General features: G+C 41.9%; 3 protein-coding genes across 4 annotated transcripts; 2 read left to right on the top strand and 1 right to left on the bottom strand.

The window, feature by feature from the left end:
• The first annotated feature begins 21 nt into the window (after window positions 1–21).
• Window positions 22–3,946, top strand: LOC136436262 (catechol O-methyltransferase A-like). 2 transcript variants are annotated; one of them, XM_066430089.1, is made up of 5 exons: window positions 22–556; window positions 1,610–1,744; window positions 2,305–2,498; window positions 3,077–3,230; window positions 3,608–3,946. In XM_066430089.1, the coding sequence occupies exons 1-5, from the start codon at window positions 379–381 to the stop codon at window positions 3,766–3,768; spliced, it is 822 nt and encodes a 273-aa protein (XP_066286186.1). In that variant the 5' UTR covers window positions 22–378; the 3' UTR covers window positions 3,769–3,946. The 2 variants fall into 2 exon arrangements, with proteins under 2 accessions (XP_066286186.1, XP_066286187.1); XM_066430090.1 differs by lacking the exon at window positions 22–556 and adding an exon at window positions 563–868.
• A 1,816-nt stretch (window positions 3,947–5,762) lies between these two features.
• On the top strand, window positions 5,763–12,858 carry LOC136436247 (uncharacterized). Its single transcript, XM_066430053.1, has 7 exons — window positions 5,763–7,035; window positions 7,482–7,593; window positions 7,917–8,044; window positions 9,049–9,185; window positions 9,703–9,829; window positions 10,033–10,172; window positions 10,593–12,858. Exons 1-7 carry the CDS (start codon window positions 5,790–5,792, stop codon window positions 10,668–10,670), a joined length of 1,968 nt encoding a protein of 655 aa, XP_066286150.1. The 5' UTR covers window positions 5,763–5,789; the 3' UTR covers window positions 10,671–12,858.
• On the bottom strand, window positions 12,522–14,132 carry LOC136437213 (E3 ubiquitin-protein ligase TRIM56-like). Its single transcript, XM_066431694.1, has 2 exons — window positions 13,036–14,132; window positions 12,522–12,570 (listed from the first exon to the last, which is right to left on the bottom strand). The coding sequence occupies exons 1-2, from the start codon at window positions 14,130–14,132 to the stop codon at window positions 12,522–12,524; spliced, it is 1,146 nt and encodes a 381-aa protein (XP_066287791.1).
• Between the last annotated feature and the right edge of the window lie 4,659 nt (window positions 14,133–18,791).

Below are 18,791 nucleotides of genomic sequence, written 5' to 3'. Positions count from 1 at the left end.
AGTAAAAACTGTTTTCGTTATGTGAAAGTTGTGTATGAATATAGACGCACTGCGCGCTGCATGTTGGTACGTAGTAAGGGAAACATGTTTGTATAATTTCTAAACCTTCAAGGACCATGTAGCGTTGCAGTAACGAAAACTTATTGCTCACCGTCTCTACAGTATTTGTGGACTGTAGAGTAAGTTCGTCTTGTAGTAATCAAATATTTTAATGAATTATAAAGTTGTTGTTTTTACTGCCCTATAAATTGTAATGGCCGAGCTCCAATTCAGCCAATGGGCTGCCATTGTTCGTGACATGTGAATCAATCAATAAACCATTACTACTACTACTACTTACACGTGACAAAGGTATTTCAGGACTCACCAGTGAGCATAATGCCCTTGAAATTCCAGTGCGTTACAGCCGTGGTGATGTCATATCAAGGAAGTGAGATCTTACACAGCAATGGCGACGCAGCTCTCCCAGAGAAATTCGGCGACACCAGTGTAACGTTACCTACAGGAAGGAAATACACCAGCAGAAATCGTCTTCCTTGTACTGACAAATACCAAGGTCAGAGGTCATATGATACGCGGTCGTGATTACCCCGATCAATTCACTGAACATTAGGCTGACTGGACATCTCGTATGTACAAGGCGATGCTTAACCTTCCAATACTACTGTACTGCAAATCGCTAGGTGGCGCAACAGGGTGATTGAGTTGATAAACGTTGGGTTCACGTATACGGATAGTTTGCCCCAACCCCAGCCCCTTACCCCCCTTAGGAAGCTTGCGAGTTCAGGACACGTTGGGTCCACGTATATATGTGCTCACTTTACGGAAAAGCGCAGCTGATCTTCTCTCTTCTCTTCCGAGACAAACGGTAAGGGTTTATTTGGTTTAAGTTATTTGGTAAGATGTTCTTTAAAGCATTGAAGTCCATTTCAATTAGAAAATATGACCCTGAAAATATGGAAAGTGTCCATCTTCAAAACTCAACCTTACATACTACGGTTATGACCACGTAATTGTAGTCTCCTTAGCAGGTTCTACCGAGGCCTGCCTTTCTATCTAATGACACTTTGTGAACTATGTTCACTTTGAAACATGTTAGAAGAGAATACAAAATTGTGCTAATGTGGATCCCAAATAAAGTCAAAGTCAAAATGGCGTCCGGACTTTGGAATATTCCAAAGTCCGGACGTCCATTTCGCATTCACTCTTCTAACATGTTACAACAGTCGTCTCGTCTTGTCTCGAGAATCATTTTACTTTTCACTCACACTGATCACTCACTCCGTCGAGCTCACTCGGAATCTTCCCATGACTATTTTTCTCTAGCCTCTACCAGGCTCCAGACGTGGCTGGAAAGAGTAGAAATCGGCCAAATAGACCAAAGTTGGCCAGCCGATAGGTACGTGGCAAACTGTATCTACTGGCTGGCCAACATTCACGTCTGGAGCGTGGCCGGTAAAGGCTCATTCTTCTCCATAACTCTGTCATCCATCGATGGAGGTAGTTGATGTAGGTTCATACCGCTGGCATCTACAAGTTTAATGTATGTCTTGTGCGGTCTTTTCCGACTTCTGTTTGCATCATTCGAGTTTCACAATTTACCTTTCAGCCATGAGTAAAGAACAGCGCGTCCTGCTGTATGTTCAGCAGAACGCGTCACGTGGGGACCCGGACAGCGTCCTGGCAGCAGTGGACAAGTTCGGCTGGGAGACGGAGTGGGCCATGAATGTTGGGGATGTCAAAGGTAAAATATCATCGCTTGATATGTAATGTACGTGTGTGGTAAGTGCTATTGTCCAAAGAGCAGTTGTGGGGTGGGGTAGAAAAGGCAAGACAGCCTGGTATGACCACACTTATAGATCGGCCTGTGAAAAGTTGGGAGGAGTCCTTGTGTCCAGGGGGAAATCTTGATGCAATGGTTATTAGAAATTGTTCATTTTTCAATGTATTCTAAGAAGATTTTGTGAATTTTGAGAAAATATATTTTTCGATACAAGGGTAAGAAAAAGATTCATAAAAAAGATCCCCCTCTACAAAAAGGAACGGTTGTGTTATGGCGTCATGAAGTGGTGTGTTATGACAAGGGTGTGTTATGGCGTTATAACACATGGGCAATGGAGGCTTCTGATTTGTCGACGCTATCTGGCTATGTGATAATCATCTTTACTACTAGTATATGAATATCAAACCTACGGGACAGATCCTGGACCCGGTTCGTGAAGGAGACTGCGCCTCAGACCATGCTGGAGCTGGGCACGTACAGTTAGTTATTGATTATCATTATTATAATTATCACACCTACAGGAGCTATCCTGGACCAGTTCGTGAAGGAGACGGCGCCCCAGACCATGCTGGAGCTGGGCACGTACATGGGTTACTCCGCCATCAGGACCGTCAGGCTGCTGCCGGAAACTGCCAAGTTCATGACCGTGGAGTTCAATGAAAAGTACGCCGCGGTTGCCAGGGAGATGATCGAATTTGCAGGGCTGCAGAACAGGGTAATTTGGTTCTCATTTCTACTAGAGACTGCGCCCGCTGAGCGAATTCGAACAAAAAAAGGTATCTAGCTCAACGATTTCCATAGTTAAAGAACGATTCTTTACTTTGTGTTTTGTTGTCCTTCTATTCCAATTATGAAACCAAGGGTTACACAAGTCAAATTTTGGTTGCTGTACGGTCGCTCAGTAAACCACCTTTAGCGTAACATAACAGTATTATACAGTAGGTAGTAGGTACAGGCTGTGTGAGACCAGACTGTAATGCTTACACCGAGTTGGACCCCTACTCATTTCTATAAGTAGGAGTGAGGAAATGGATGTAAAGGGACTTCCCCAAGCCGCACAACACTGGGGCCTGCAAGGGATTTGAACCCAGAAACTTTAGATTATAAGTCAATAACCCTAACCACATTTATTTTTTTATTTACACAGGTAAAAATAAAATAATACATACCTATAACTAATCAAAATACTTTGTGCTGGGGAAAGTGAAATGGCACCACGGCATCATTCAATGATATCTAAACACGTTGTCATTTCAGGAATTCTTCATTGACATATCATGAAATTTGTCACAGATTATCCAGATCAGTTCTGACACCGCTGACGTCATCCCCCAGCTGAAGACAAAGCATGACGTAGAAACGCTTGACATGGTGTTTATAGACCACCGGAAGAAATTTTACGTCAGGGATATTAAACTACTGGAGACAAACAAGCTTCTACGCAAAGGTGCTCATGTCGATTGTATAAATTTGCTTTGTATCTATGTATTGTCTTTTTGTTCTGTTTTAGTGGTGGCATGAAGATACGTCTACAACTTGAATGTGTCGCCACCATGTGTTGTTGATAGATGTTGCCGCGGCCGTATAAAGATAGTATAAAATGCACGTTACCTATGAAAAGTGAAATAAAAATTACGTCTAGCCCGATTCACTGACACATCAAAAAGGGTGGGCTTCACAATTACGAGAAGCCTGTTTAATAGGTTCGTGAAAGGCTATTGTTTAGCTGTTATTCACTCCAGACTACTTCCTTGAGTAGAACCTAAAACAAATATTTTACCTTGCAATTTTTCTGGAAATCAAACTTATGTATTATGCCCCCAGGTACTGTAGTAGTAGCTGACAACATCATCAAACCTGGGGCTCCCGAGTACGCGGAATACGTGCGGACATGCGGCAAGTATGACTCGACTTTCCACGAGAGTCTTCTTGAGTACAGCAACGACGACATCGACGGGCTCGAGAAGTCTGTGTTCCGAGGCTAAAGGATACTATTCTGCTGCAATTACATTGTGTAAAACGCAACGATTCGCGTGCAATGTCGAGAACACGAAACACTATTTGAAAATAGGAAAAATGATATTATCAACATGAAATAAATTGCGTAGCTCCACTATGACTCAGTGATCTGAGACATTTGAATAAAGGTGCATGGCGAATGAACGTCTATACTCCTCTTTCCACACTTGCGTAATTCTATGTACAAAGGATGTTTGGCAGTACATTTGAATGAAGTTCACTTATCAATAGGGCCTTTTGATAACATAAAATATAGACCTAACTTAAGCATACACAATCATTCATGTTTTCTACACAGTTGAGCTGCTGGTAAAAAGAAACCACCATGTATGAAATCATAGACATCAAAGCGCATGGATCGTTTTCAATGCAGGATTAAAAATACTATCGCAATGCTTTGTCACATTCCTGGAACTTCGGTCGATTAAGCATCGTTGTCATTCAGGATGTTGCTACCACATCCGTTGTTAGGTGTGATGATTTTGTATGAAACAGTTTCTCTTAAGTTTTGTCAGCGCCCATGCACCATTCATTGGGCAAAACAAGGAGTCACAACGGAACCTTTCTTTGCTTTTCGTGGAAAAAAATTATTACAATAACCAGGGAGTTTAATTTCAGGTCCTGTTCCGTAAATACTATGGAGAGTAGGGGTGGGTACCGGTACAGAAAATTCAGGTCCGGTCCAGGTCCAGGTCCAGAGGGTCAGGTCCAGGTCCGGACCTGTACCTGTACCTGATTAAAGTAGTGTCGTAGTACATCATATTTTGGAGAGCGAGACACAAGTAAAGGTCTCTGTGAGTCCTTCAAATTATGTTCAAATTGTATAATAGAATAATGTGACTATTCTCGGTGCACACTAATGTGCACTCGCCGTCTGTTGATTCATCTACATATGATTAACAGCTAACGTAAAAGGACACCACGACTCGTTAAATCTGCTTATTTTGTATTAGACCGGTTATGTGTGACCGCCTGCTGGTAGCCTGGTACTGTGAATTTTCTAATCGGTCCATTGGCCGGTCCACTGATTTATTCTGGACCGGTTTTTTTGGACCGGTCCATAAGAAAATACCGGTTTTGTACCGGTACACAGTACCGGTACCCACCCCTAATGGAGAGAGATGTCTACAGCAGCCTTGCGTCCCATGAAATCGTACTAACAGCGATTGCTAAATGTATTACTTTGAAAATTCAGTGTAGAAAGCGACCTTTTATATAATGTAGAAAAACATGTTGTACCCAGGACGTTGTATGTACAGTAGAAACTGCCCAAGAAGACCACTCACGAAACCATAAAACCCGGTCTCTTTTGTCAATGGGAAAATTATCATCTAAGGGACCTCAAAGTGGTCACATTATTAATTAGAACATTAGGCAGGTAGTCACTTGTACAGGTTTGACTGTACTTTCCAAGCGAGGTAGACTGATATCCATCTTATATATTCTATCTCGAGCTCTATTCGCTCTTTTGATCGCTTCCCTGTAGAATAGTCTGGCAATAGAGAACTTGACATTTGAATATTCACCTAAAACACTGTGGCAAGAGTTCTGATTGACTCACACGGTCATTGAAACGGCTTTGAACAGGAATTCAGAGGTTTGATCCCCTTTACGCTGCTTCTGATATTCGACTTCCCAACGACCAATCATTGAAATGAGGACGGGGCCAGACTACTAGTATTCTGCTTGGAATCAGTCGTTTGAGTTAGTCCAGCCGGTCCTTTGCTCCAACAACCACTGCTAACTTTGAAACCCTACGTTGTAGCAAGGAGGTTTTCTATAAAACCTCCTTGGTTGTAGATTGTAGGAATCTGTACGAGCTCCTTTCGTTTACCTTGGTACCAGGAAATGCTACTTAAGAGTTGAGTGAAGATGACTTAGTTCGTACTTAGAAGCCCACACAACCATCGCAAATTTTAAAGAGCAGGTGATGGCAAAGTAAATTTCTCAGTGTAACCTTTGACCTTTGACACCGTCTGAAGCCTGAATGAACATCATGGCGACCGCGGCTCTGCCAGACAAAATCAGCGACGATTTCCTCAAGTGTACGATCTGTTGCGACACCTTTACGAACCCGAAGGTTCTCATTCCCTGTCTGCACACCTTCTGTGCGCCGTGCCTGAAGGAATGGGTCCAGAGAAACCAGGGGGACAGTTTCCCATGCCCCGTCTGTCGACAACAGATTCCCCTGCCAGAAAATGGCGTGGATGGTCTGAAGAACAACTTCTTCATCGCCAGTCTATCTGAAGCTGTGGCCGAGCATCACAAGGTTCGCAACGGTAAGGATGGTATTCTGTGTACCAGTTGTGAGGAAGGGAAGCCAGCCACATCCAGGTGTTCTGAGTGTGCTGAGTTTCTGTGTGAGAGTTGTGAGTCGGCGCATCGCCGTGTGAGAGCTACCAAGGGTCACACGCTATTCACGTTTGAGGAACTGAAAACGGGAAAATACGACAATGTATTCAGGGCCAAGAAAGCTCCGTCGTGCTCTAAACATTCGGGAGAAATCCTGAAGCTCTACTGTAGGACCTGTAAGACACTTATATGCAACGAATGTGCCTTGTTTGAACACAGAGAGTCGCAACACGACTTTGCACACATGTCAGACGTTGCTGCAAAGAAGAGGAAGCTGATCTTAGATCTCACACCACAGTGCCAGGCCCGAATGCCGTTCCTCCAGCGGACAGAGGAAGCACACAAGCGTTTGAAGGTAAATCTTCTACACAATACAGAAGAGGCTCGTCAGAACATCCATAAAACCGTACAAACACTGATTGCACTGGTAAAGGAAGAGGGCGAACAGGTCCTAACCTGTATTGATACAGAAGAAACAACCAGGAAGAAGCAGATAGAAGCAGAGATAGAGGGAGCGCAGATCAGTCTGGCCAGCGCCAAGAGTACATGTGAGTTCGCAGAGACTCTAGCTCGGGAGGGAAGCGACTACGAAGTTGTATCTTTCTCACAAGATATGACAATGAGGCTGAAAGAGCTGAGCAAACTTCCTGAGGACAAAGTGGATTTTGAACGTGCGAACATTACCGTGGATTACTCGGTCATGAGGCAGAAATTAACGACAAACACCCCTCAAACTGCTAGATATTGCCTGCCAAAATCAACTACGAAAGAACTGAGTTCTGCCCTGAAAGATGCGTCACAATCAACGAGCAAGGATTTTCCTCTGAACCAGGACCTAGAGGTTCCATGTACACCAGGAAATTTGAAAGAGACAGTTGAAGGTAATTGTACTGTATGCCACAGATTGAGAATATGATTCTGTATGTATATTAGAAGTGAAGACCATCAATATACAGGCTTTTCATTTGACATCATCTGCACCATGTTGGATAACATTTGTAAAGCACACAAAGATGATGCTGCTTGATCCAATAATCCAGGATGAATTATCTATCCTGTCTGTAATACAATGTACATCTTTAATTTTCAGTACAATAGAACTTTGAAATTTATTTATTTTGATTGCTGGTAAGGACGACATTGTTCTTTTCTTTCTTTCAATTTTGTTTTGCAAGTCACATTTTCCTTTCTTAATTTTTCCCTCAACTGTATTAAATAAATATAACCGTTATATGTTTGTGTGGTGTTTTTTTTGTGTGTGTGTGTGTGTGTGTGTGTGTGTGTATACATGATTTTCAATTCTTCTTTCACCCCTGCACCCCTGAAGGTTGGTCTCTATACACACCATGTGTCTCACGGGAAGAGCCCCCAGATGCAGAGGTACAAAAATCCTCAATCTCTGCAGAAATGAGGAAGGAACTAAAGAAGGGAGACACTTGGTAGGTGTCTTGTTGATTGCTTGATTGTTCGGTAGATGTTTGTAGATTTGAAGGCATACACGGCCTCCGGATCCTATGCTCTGGGACTTAGGTAGGTTAGGTTAAATGTGACAGGTCATTAGTGTAATATAACCAGCTCCTGTTGTGCCACATGTCTGCGATGCTGGTGTGTTACACCGAATGGCGGTTATACCGGCCATAGTCTTTTTACCACAAATCCGGCCACTGTATATATAGGTGTCAGGCACAATTCCCAATAACCAACTCGGTGAAATTAATACCTTGTAACTTTAATTCAAATTGACAATTTTATGTCACTACAGGTTCCTTGTGGATGCCAAGTGGTGGAGACAGTGGAAGAAGTACGTGGGCTATGACTCCTGGGATGTGTACGGGATAGGTAACACAGCATGTCATCCGGGGCCGATTGACAACTCTGTTCTGCTCAAAGGTAACATTCCTAGTTCTTAGTAACCTAAAGTCAGCTTCAAACTGCTATGATGTACAGTTTTTTATTCTTTTTATTTGTGCTTTTGTAATTATGGGCACTCCAAAAACTGATCTGGACAGAAGGTTGGTCCAGAAAATTTTCATTCATTATGAAATCTAACGTTAAGTGGTCAGGAATGTTCAACAAATGAGTGAACACATAGAACAAGGTATACCAAACAAAACATTCTCTATTTTGTTCTTTTTTAACATCTTCTTCTTTGACTTTGGAAGACTTTGCTGAGGATTTAAAGTATGTTTTTTTTAAGCTTATTCTGTACTGATTCAAATTTGCACTGCTGACAGGATCATCCTTTTGTCGATAGCCTCAGGCTTTCCAGACAATAACAGTTTGCAACCATACTGTAAATCAATTCATCATTTATTTCAATGAATTGTTGACAACCAATCAGAAGCCAGCTGCATATGCTAGTGTACCAATCAGAAGCCAGCTGCATATGCTACTGTTCCAATCAGAAGCCAGCTGCATATGCTACTGTACCAATCAGAAGCCAGCTGCATACTGTACTAGTATACCAACGGATATTGGTGTTTCCCTGGATGGAGGCCATCATCACAGCACGATCTCGGACACTGCTGTGCTAGAAACCATCAATTTTAGATATGTTCAGGATGATCCTGTCAGCAGTGCAAATTTTTCTACTGCTGACAGGATCATCCTGTCAGTAGCCACTTCCTTCTGGAAATGGACAAAAAATGATGCTTGCGCAGATGTCATCCATATAATCAAGTCATGATCGATCAGCTTTGGCTGAGATGCTTATCTACATGTTATATGTATGAGACCAAATGATCAAAAGTGCTGAAAAGTCATTTTGTATGCTTATAGTCTCTGTGCTCTGAATTTTATTAGCAATAGAAGCCTGCTCGATAGATATGATAAGCCAGGAATTGCTTATATGTCCAACAAGAATGACATTACATGGATTACATTTCTTCCGCCAGACTCAAAGCATCCGGATGCTTGTTTCCTGACAGAACATCTGATCGACCAGTTTGATTACTGGCTTGTTCCTGTGGAGGCATTCTGTAGACTTGTCTCCTGGTACGGAATCAAAGAACGCCACGCCATCCCCCGTAAGGTACGACTGTGGAATGTATATAGGATGGGTACAGGTGGAATGTGAGTGGTTATGTGTGTGTGTGTGTGTGCATGTGTGTGTGTGTATGTGTATGTGTATGTATTTGTTTTTTTGCGTAAATGTATGTTTGTGTGCATGTGTGTTTGTGTGCATGTGTTTGTCCATGTGTGTGCATGGGGGGGGGGGGTACAAGTGTGTGTGTTTGTATGCATGTGTTTGTTCATGTGTTTGTGTGTGTCTGTGTTTGGGTACATTGTGTGTGTGTGTGCATGTATGTGTTTTTGTTTGTTAACATTTGAGTGCATGTGTGTGTATGTGTACATGTGTTTGAATGTGTAAATGTGTATATGTTTATATGTGTACATGCGTGTGCATATGTGTGTGCGTGTCTACATGTGTGTGTGTGTGTACATTTGTGTGTGTGCATGTGTGTTTGTGTGTGTGTTATATGTATATTCCATACTTTCTGAGTAGTCATTAACACTTTTGTTATTCCATTTTTACTAACCCCTTACAGGTGGTTGAGCATGGAATGTTTGTAAAACACTGCAAAGTAGAAGTGTACCCGATGGAGCTGAAGCTGTGCAGGCATTCCAACATGGATCACTGTGTCATTCAACAGTTCAGCAAACTGGACACAATAGGTAAAACCCCAAATTCTAATGCAGAAGAACCGTATGGCTTCTTTTCTTTCTGAATATGATTATGTTGCTTTAGTTGGTGCTGGCATTCACTCACCGCTAGCTTATGGATACCTGTGTAGACATGACCATCTTTTTGCAGATACTATAATAACATTTCAGTAATCACATTTCTCATCCTCAACACAAATTATTTTCTAACCTAGGCCAAGTGGAAAAAGACATGAGGGTTCTCTTCAACATTCCAAAGAACCGGTGTGTGCGTTTGTGGTACATGTCTAACACACATGAGCATCTAAACAAACCCGAAAACACTGTTGAGGATTCAGGACTCTATAATGGCCAGGTAAGCTGCACATTTTGTCACATCTGTTAAATGCACGTTATTGCCTAAGCTTCAACGGATCAGAATGTATTATAGCTATTTCACACACGGTTGTCCTGGTGGAGAGCGATGCCTTTTTTGTATCAGCAAATCGGTTTTTAAATGTTGGGGTGGTAAAGTTTAAGTGTGTTGGACGAATATTTGATGACGTTTTTTTTTTAAACAAAAACTGAAACAAAGTGTAACTCATTGCTTGAACTGCAAAAGGCTTGACCATTAAGTTATCAACAAGTACTACATGACAATGTGTATACATACAGTTACTTCATCATGGTCAACGTTATTGTTATTTCTCTCACTGATATTGATATTAATCAATTATCCACAGTTTCTATTCAAAAATGTTCTGTCGTATCAGCAAAGTTTTTTTTTTTCTAACAGATCATCATGATTGAGGACCAAAACACTGATGGATCTTGGCCGACAGGGCCGACAGGGCTTATGAAGACCAATCCCTAAGTAGATTTTAGGACAGGCAATGAGAATACTTTAGTTTTAGCTTTGCTTGCGTTTTTTGTAGTGTCTTTTGTAAAGAAAAGAAGATGTATCTTAAATTTTCATTGAATTTTTAAAGTCATGGAGAACTTCAGGGAATTCATGTGTAGCAGAAGACTTTAAAAGTGATTCTGGTAATGATGTTCACAGTCTCAGTAGGATAACTATTACAAAACTGCAGCAGCCATATATACTGGAAAGGAATGCCAATTAAAAAGTGGCATAAAGCATCTCGTTGGGGTCAAATAGAGTAGTGGGATGTTGTTCTCATGAACGAAGTGACCTATTTGTACAGCAATAACTTAGTAGCTGCTTGAAGGTAACGAACATGTCAATGATAAACGTCTCAGGTCACAGTTCTGAAATATTTCATGAAAGTGCTAGACGTTTTTTACATGTGACAGAAATAACAACACAACAATGGTACTGATTGTTAACACTATATGCGAGTTTTTGGTCAATCAGAGGCACAGTTGACTATTATGTCATTCTAAATTCGAGCCACATGATTATGTTGTTCTTTTCAACATTAATCCCGTAGACATACACTATCTAGTCACATCATCCTATTTCAATCATAGTATTTGACATTATCCTCACTATTGTTACAGTTGAACAGGTGCGTAACTAAAAGTCAATAGTATCTTTCGGTTTGCTTGTCATACCTACACAACTTTACCCTTTACTATATGATGCCCTCTACAAGTAATTGTTCCCTGACATAACTGACATATGCGACATCATTGAAGTTGATCGATCATTTGGCTGTCCTCCATATCAGCAATATGCAGATGTAATTCCTTTGTTATGGGACAAATATGCCTGATATCAATCAAAAGTTAATTGAACACTTCCAAGGTTGTGGATCTCCTTGTTACAGTGTGTGGTCTATACTTTGCCACAATGGCATGTTAACTACTACAGCACTTCTGAACATCGGAAGGTTTTGTTACTTTGTTTTGTTGTATTATTTTTCTTGTTGCCTTGTCTATGGTTGCAATCATTACCATGTGACATTGATCCATTACAAAGTCTATCGCCATATGTATTTACAATGTAGGTCATATAAGAAGAACTTTATTGCACGACAATTGCACACGTTACAAAGTATGGCAACAACTATGAAACATAATACAAAATATAGGTATAGAATAAAATTTAACATCCTAATTACTCTAATGCAATGCAATGAGGGCTAGCATGAGTCTTTAGTATTATAGTGTTATCATCGAGTGGGGCTAATTATTAGTTTCGGTATTTTTTAAAATGATAAAGCAGTCTTTTATATATCTACCTATATAAGTACAGCTAACACTACCGGCCCATCAGGTGCCATACAACGTTAGCCATACTCCGGCCGTGCTGGAGGGGGATGTCTTCTGGTGGTCGGTCAGGTGGACTCCAACTTCGGGAACTAGATTGCGACAAATGAAAGAAATATTATTGACAAACGAGTGACGATGGTTCTGCAAATTACTGCTAGGGTGGTCAGTATGAACTTTACTGCTTTTGCTGAGAGGATACATTCTCTAGGCAGAGGATTCTGTCTTGGGGCTAGTAGTGGCCGCGATCCCTTCCTTGAAAGGAGAGAGACGTTAAAAAATCGGGCCATTAGTAGCCCTCAGACCGAAACCTCTGCTTGGAGAATAGAGATGATGCACTTGGAAAACCATCAGGTTTAGGACAATAACAAAACTGTTCAGTATCAGGAACGTGGCATGTGATTACAAATGGTTTAACAAATCAGCGTGAAAATACTATAAAGCAATGTGGGGATGAGCGTCAGGGAGAAGAGGATGTAACCTGGTATCCATCCTATTCTACCTCCGGTTCCCTCCTCCTATCGCTTCCCTTGCCGAATAGTCTACAGAGAAGCGATCAGAGGAGCGAACTAGAGCTAGTCCAAGAATTGTCCTTTCTTACATTGTGCCGCAAGACTCTGCAATGAATTTATTGTTTAGGTCTCTTACTAGCACATTTCCGGCTGTCGTGTTTTCTTCGAAAAATTGTAAATATGCTGTTGTGTATTTTGCTCTTACATGTTTTAATAACCCGTTGTAACAAACTCTACATAATTCAGGGAGGCACAAGCCATTCCGTGTGCATGTAAGTTTGTCGTTCAAAATAAATAAATGATAAACAAATAATGAAACGTCAATAGGGTGCATACAAATGTACCAAGCCCAGACTTAGGAGGGACAAGAACGAGCAATATCCATTTAAAGATGTTACTCACCGTTGCCGTGACGGTGCCAATAAACTTGCGGCTGTAATTGATTTGTCCGAAGGTCCCAATATCTCATGCATTTTGTTTTCACATATACGGTACTTGGTATTCTTTGGAAAGTCCGTTTTTAGTTGTTGCTTGAGACTGCCATATTCTACGGTGATTTTCGCCAGATCAGCACCAGGGCCTGTGCTGGGTTGCGCTGCGATGCTGTGCAGACGTTGCTCTATTTCCTTGCTGAAGGTCAGCATTTCAAAGATGTCCCCTTCCCGTGCTAGTGCCATCGCGAAGTCACAAGTTCTCTTCGCGCTTGCGAGCGAGGTTTGCTTCTCTTCCAGTTGGCCCTGTAATTTCTTTCTTTGCTGCTCTGCAGCCATTGTTATAGAGTCGAGCATAACAGTCTCTTCTTGCTGGATAATGGTGATGAGCCGTTTCATGTTCGTAGTGACCTCAGCTTTTGCTTTCTCCTCGTTTTCCTCGAGGTACGACTCCATCTTTGCTAGCATCTTCTCATGCTTGTGTAGATTTTGGACCTGCCATTGGCATCGCGCGATGAGATCTTTGATCGTCTTCTTTCTCTCCGCTGCTGCCTGGCTCAACTCTTCGTGCTGGTGCGCAGGCTCTTGGTGGTCGGTGCCTGCACATTCCCTGCAGATGGGAACGTCGCACGTTGTGCAGTATAACCACACCGTTTTACTAGGATGAACCTCGCATTTCGGGATCCTTTTTGCACGGAGTTTGTCGCCGTGTTCCCCCGTTTGTAGCTCATCTATGGTGAGACGCGTGTGTCCATTTGTGGATTTCAGACGACGGTGGGCGGATTCACAACTGTGGCAGAGAAACTCGGCACACTCCACACACCTGGACGTCGCCACGGCACCGGCGTCGCAGTGGGAACAGAGGATTTTGCTGGGGTTTTCGCGTATTTTGATGTAGTCCTGAACGGCTGCAACAAGACTTGCGATGAAAGAGTTATTCTTGAGCCCCTCGACTCCATCCTCAGGAATAGGCACCTCCTGGCGACAGAGCGGACAAGAAAGATGACTGACACGTTGCTTTGTGACACATTCCTTCAAACACGATTTGCAGAAGGTATGAAGGCAGGGAATGAGAGTCTTCGGCTCCTTAAAAGTGTCGCAGCAGACCGTACACTGCAGAAAGTCGACACCAATGTCTGTTGGAAATTCTGCGGTCGCCATCTCTCTGGGTGACTGAATTGTAAAGCAGCCGTGCGGCAATATTAATGTTCTGGTAATCATGTATCGTGCGGCTAGTGACCAGCTGATTGCCAACGAAACCACGCCCATGTTGGCCATGATTAAATACGCAAATTGATTGCTTGTGGCATTTTGTCCTTTTTATTACCTTGTGTTGATTGAGTTACTAAAGGTCAAAACATTCGGTGGCAGAATCAGGTTGTTTTTTTAGTTCCCAAGTGACCTGACACCTTTAAACCCCTATCACAAGTACCATCCCGTCATGCTCAATTAGATCTAGAGGTGTCTCAGATGGTTCAGTACGATTATCGCTACTTAGAATGATCATAGGAGTGCAATCCATGCAATCAATCTACATACAGAACGTTCAATTGAACGTTGGGAGATATTCTTTGACAAATGGTCCCAAAACTGAGTACTCAAGCGTGAAATATGATGACGCAAGAGTTGAACTTTAGTGTAAGATGATGACGTAAAAGTTTAACTATAGGCGTGGAGGAATCCCCATGAAAGGTCGAGCGAAAAGGTGACGGCGGTGAAAGGTCTGGAGGGAATGTGTCGCCATAGCCTTAGTACCATCCTCCGTAGTGACCGCTGGCTTGCTAACTACGGATCCGTGGTTAGCAAGCGACTTTTGTTGAGCCAGCGATCACTACGAAGGATGGTACTCAGTACACAACAATGAAAGGTTGGGCGGTGTTTGTTATATCTACGTCTAAAGGGACACATTTATTTCTGCACGGAGACAGAAGCAAACAACTATATCCATCCATCCAAAGCTATATCCATCATCTGCTGCAATGCTACGGCACAGTATGAATTTGTAACCATACAGAATGTTCACAGCGAAACAATCATGATCAGAAACCTATCACGCTGAAGTTCTTAAAACCATGTACAAAATTGTTAACCGTGCCCAAACTAGAATCGCGTGCATCAGATTCTTCAATACAAATTCTCAGCTTTACTGCTCAGGTTGAAAATTTACTTTCTTCTCGTTATTGTTTATCAATATGACGAAAAAACATCGTTTTGTCAGGTCCACGACATGTTCTTCAGATTCATGTTTTGTACATAGGTATTATTTACTGACATATTGCGTGACTGTGCGTGGGATGATTGTGTGAAAGTGATCTTACGGTTCGTGTCTGTTGTCAGTGCTAGCCAGTGTGACTGATTACAGGAGACCAATCTGTACGTGCACGAATGTTTATTCAGTTTCAGGAGTACAGGCATGTCACTCTTAAACTGAGTCCTGGCCTCAAGGTATAACACATGCTAGCTGGTTAGATACTGGTATCTCGGAGATATTTTGGCCGCTGAAGATTTCCCATTCTGTAAGTGATAGATGTATTTTGAGCACAGCTAGCCTCACTTCTAGTTTAGAATGCTAAATGATATTTTATTCCTATTTCTTTGCTAGCAGAAAAAAGTCCTGCCACAGATGACTAAGCTTTGGTAGAGAGTGAGTGTGAGAAACAAATCTTGTTTACATATGGTACCTTTTACATTTCTAATATACATTTTCAGTTCAGCTGCTTGTGCAGAAATAATCAGTTGTTACACATACATGTAAATCATCCAGTGGGTTCTGCATCTGCAGTATGTGCATGTGCATTGATATGAAAAAAATCTGCGCTGATAATCTCATCTCGTAACACAGTTTCTGCTCCATTATGTATACAGGACAGCTCAAGCTTTGTAAAATAAACGTTGAATGTTACATATTATATACACATACGCATACGCATCATTAAAACATCAATATCTTTAGAACACCAACATCCTTAAAACACATTTGCTAATAATTTCTTCCTCGTAACACAGAAGTGTGTACTACATATATATTATGTATACAGTACAGCTCAGACTTTGAAGAATGAATGTTTGATGTTACATACATAAACATACACATGCGAATCCTTAAAACATCAACATCCTTCAAACAACAACATCATTAAAATACCTTTTCTAATGACTTCATCGTCGTAACACAGAAGTGTGTGCTACATTGCGCATACGTTACAGCTCGGACTTTGTAAGATAAACGTTGAATGTTACATATTATATACACATACGCATGCGCATCATTAAATCATCAACATCTTTAGAACATCACCATCCTTAAAACACAAGTTCATCCTCGTAACATAGAAGTGTGTGCTACATTAAGTATACAATACAGCTCAGGCTTTGTAGAATGAATGTTGAATATCACCTGCATGCACATATGCAGCATTAAAACATGAACATTCTTAAAACAAAAACATCCTTAAAACACATTTGCTGACAATTTCCTCCTCGCAACACAGATGTGTGCGCTACATTGTGCATACATTACAGCTCGGGCTTTGTAAAAATAACGGTTGAATGCTACATGCATACAAATACACATCCTTGAAATATAGCATTTTACGTATCATTTGTGATAATATTTGGATATTGCATCAGATTAATTTATACTAGTTATTCAGCTTTAGTGATACGGCATAAACATTTCTGAGAAAAGAAAAATCAAGGGTAGTTTCAGTGGTATTGTAATATACGCTCAGTCCTACTACCAATTCTCATTCATGATAACTTCCTTGTCTCTTTAGAGTTTTGAGAGTATAAGCTCGGTGTGTTTTGATTTACATGCTCAGAAGAATAGACAGTTGAACGAGCATACTGCTTAATCTCATCCATTCCGTACGTTTTTGAACCTTCTCCACTGCGGTCGGTATGTTCACGTTGATATGCGTCGAAAACATGACGTGACTTTGCATAAGATTCAATAATGCTGGGTGTAGTTTTGTACATGGAGGACTGACTAGTATCTGATTTTGGCGGCTGAGTATCAACTCTATCGTCATCGAAAACGTCTCTACAATTGCAAATACTGTTAGGGTCACATATTAGGGAACTGGTACCTTCTTTCTTCTTAATACTGGTTTTACCTGCAGTTTCTACTTCTGCAAAATCGTATTGCGGTACATCGAAAATATGAGGCGACTGTGCATACGGTTCGATCGTGTTAGGCTCAACCTCATCCAGGCAGGACTCTGACATCTGATTATCAACATCGGAAGCTTCCCCAATGCGGCCAGTATGATCACAGTCCTGTGCACCTGGACCTTTCAAAGTGCTGGCACATTCATTATTCATATGAGTGGTTTCACCTGCAGTTTCTACTTCGCCAAAATGGCATTGCGGTACATCATAAACATACGGTTCAATTGTGTCAGGTATAGTTTCGCACCTGCAGGAATCTGAGTCTGTTTCCGGACCGTTTCTACAGCCTTCCTGACCATCAGCCGGGCTATCCTGATGAAAACCCACCACGTGACCAAGTGGGACAGTGTTATCATGATGTTTCCTACCAAGGGCACAATACGTGACTAACACCACACCACACACGACAACACTCACTCCAACTACTGTTCCAGTCACCACCCAGCCTGATGCCATGGCAACGGTTTGTGAGGAGGACGTCTCCTGGTTTTCTGACATTTCCGTCATGGGTGCAGAGTGAGCATTGTATGCTGTCAGCGGACTAAAGGTTCTAGCTGCTGTCATGACACCATCAGTAACGTTTGTAGTCATCGCCCAGCCTGATGCCATGGCAACGGTTTGAGGAGATGACGTATCATGATTCTCTGGCCTTTCTGTCATGGGTACAGAGTGAGCATTGCACCTTTCAGAGGGACTGAGATCTTGGCGTTCTGTGGGATAGTAACTGTTAGGATCACAGGGCTCAGGTTTGTAGGTTACATAATCTTCGCCTGCTGGATCCCAGACCTGAAAACATCGTGAGATATTCCCCTTTAACCTGTGGAGCTCTACGTTCTCTACTTCTGATGGTGTTTCACAGCGAAACAAAGATTGGTCTTTGTACATGGCGCGTGCATTGGCATTTACCCAGAATAATTTTTTGCATTTTGGTGATGTTTTGTTTCGGCATTTTTCCGTGAGTTTTGCATAGAGAATCAGCCAAGCTATGTTGCAGTCACAATGGAAAGGGTTGCTCTTTATGACAAGTCCGTATGGCAACATTTCTTCTTTGTTTCTGTGCAAGTCCCACCCAACATCGCACATAGACAATGTCTTTATGCTATTGTAAGAAACGTCAACCTCTCTCAAGTTTGGTACGAGGGACTTCACAGGATACAGGTTGACACAGAACAGCTGATTATGTGACAAATCCAATTCTTTTAGCCTGGGCATCCTCTTCAGACAGTACGAAGGGAAGTAACTGATGCTATTGTTTCTTAAGATCATGTAAGTCAAATACATGTAGGACAGGGACATGCAAGGGAATGTGGTTAGGGCGTTGTTGGGAAGCTTAAGCCAAGTAAGGTTTGGGGGCAGTTCTTTGGGAACATTCGTTAAGCCTGTGCTGTCACAATTTATTTGGAGTAATATTAAACCATGTTTATGCCAACGATTTTCAACGATACATCCTTTAGATCGCAGACGTGAAAGTGCCGAAGGTTCACAATTGTACGGCCCGGTTAGAAATGTGAGGACCCAAACCAGAGCGACTATCATGCTGCGCTTCCCTCACACGTTTTCCACAGTGACAAATGTAGAACCTTTTTCGTTCTTTAAGGAACAATCGTTTTACCTACAGTTTCTGAAAGTCAAACAAAGATCCTTTCTCAC

This window comes from Branchiostoma lanceolatum, chromosome 6 (assembly GCF_035083965.1).
Source record: "Branchiostoma lanceolatum isolate klBraLanc5 chromosome 6, klBraLanc5.hap2, whole genome shotgun sequence".
Taxonomy (NCBI): domain Eukaryota; kingdom Metazoa; phylum Chordata; class Leptocardii; order Amphioxiformes; family Branchiostomatidae; genus Branchiostoma; species Branchiostoma lanceolatum.
Note: the sequence above shows the minus strand (reverse complement) of the source record. Positions and strands in the feature narration are given on the sequence as shown.

Excerpts from the sequence above, each read along its gene's own strand:
- LOC136436262 (XM_066430089.1), top strand. The coding sequence starts at position 379 with ATGCCCTTGAAATTCCAGTGCGTTACAGCCGTGGTGATGTCATATCAA. Across the intron at positions 1,745-2,304 it reads GAATGTTGGGGATGTCAAAG|GAGCTATCCTGGACCAGTTC; the intron begins GTAAAATATCAT and ends TCACACCTACAG. Across the intron at positions 2,499-3,076 it reads TTGCAGGGCTGCAGAACAGG|ATTATCCAGATCAGTTCTGA; the intron begins GTAATTTGGTTC and ends AATTTGTCACAG.
- LOC136436247 (XM_066430053.1), top strand. The coding sequence starts at position 5,790 with ATGAACATCATGGCGACCGCGGCTCTGCCAGACAAAATCAGCGACGAT. Across the intron at positions 7,594-7,916 it reads CTAAAGAAGGGAGACACTTG|GTTCCTTGTGGATGCCAAGT; the intron begins GTAGGTGTCTTG and ends ATGTCACTACAG. Across the intron at positions 8,045-9,048 it reads CAACTCTGTTCTGCTCAAAG|ACTCAAAGCATCCGGATGCT; the intron begins GTAACATTCCTA and ends TTCTTCCGCCAG.
- LOC136437213 (XM_066431694.1), bottom strand. The coding sequence starts at position 14,132 with ATGGCGACCGCAGAATTTCCAACAGACATTGGTGTCGACTTTCTGCAG. Across the intron at positions 12,571-13,035 it reads GACTTTCCAAAGAATACCAA|ACTATTCGGCAAGGGAAGCG; the intron begins GTACCGTATATG and ends GCTTCTCTGTAG.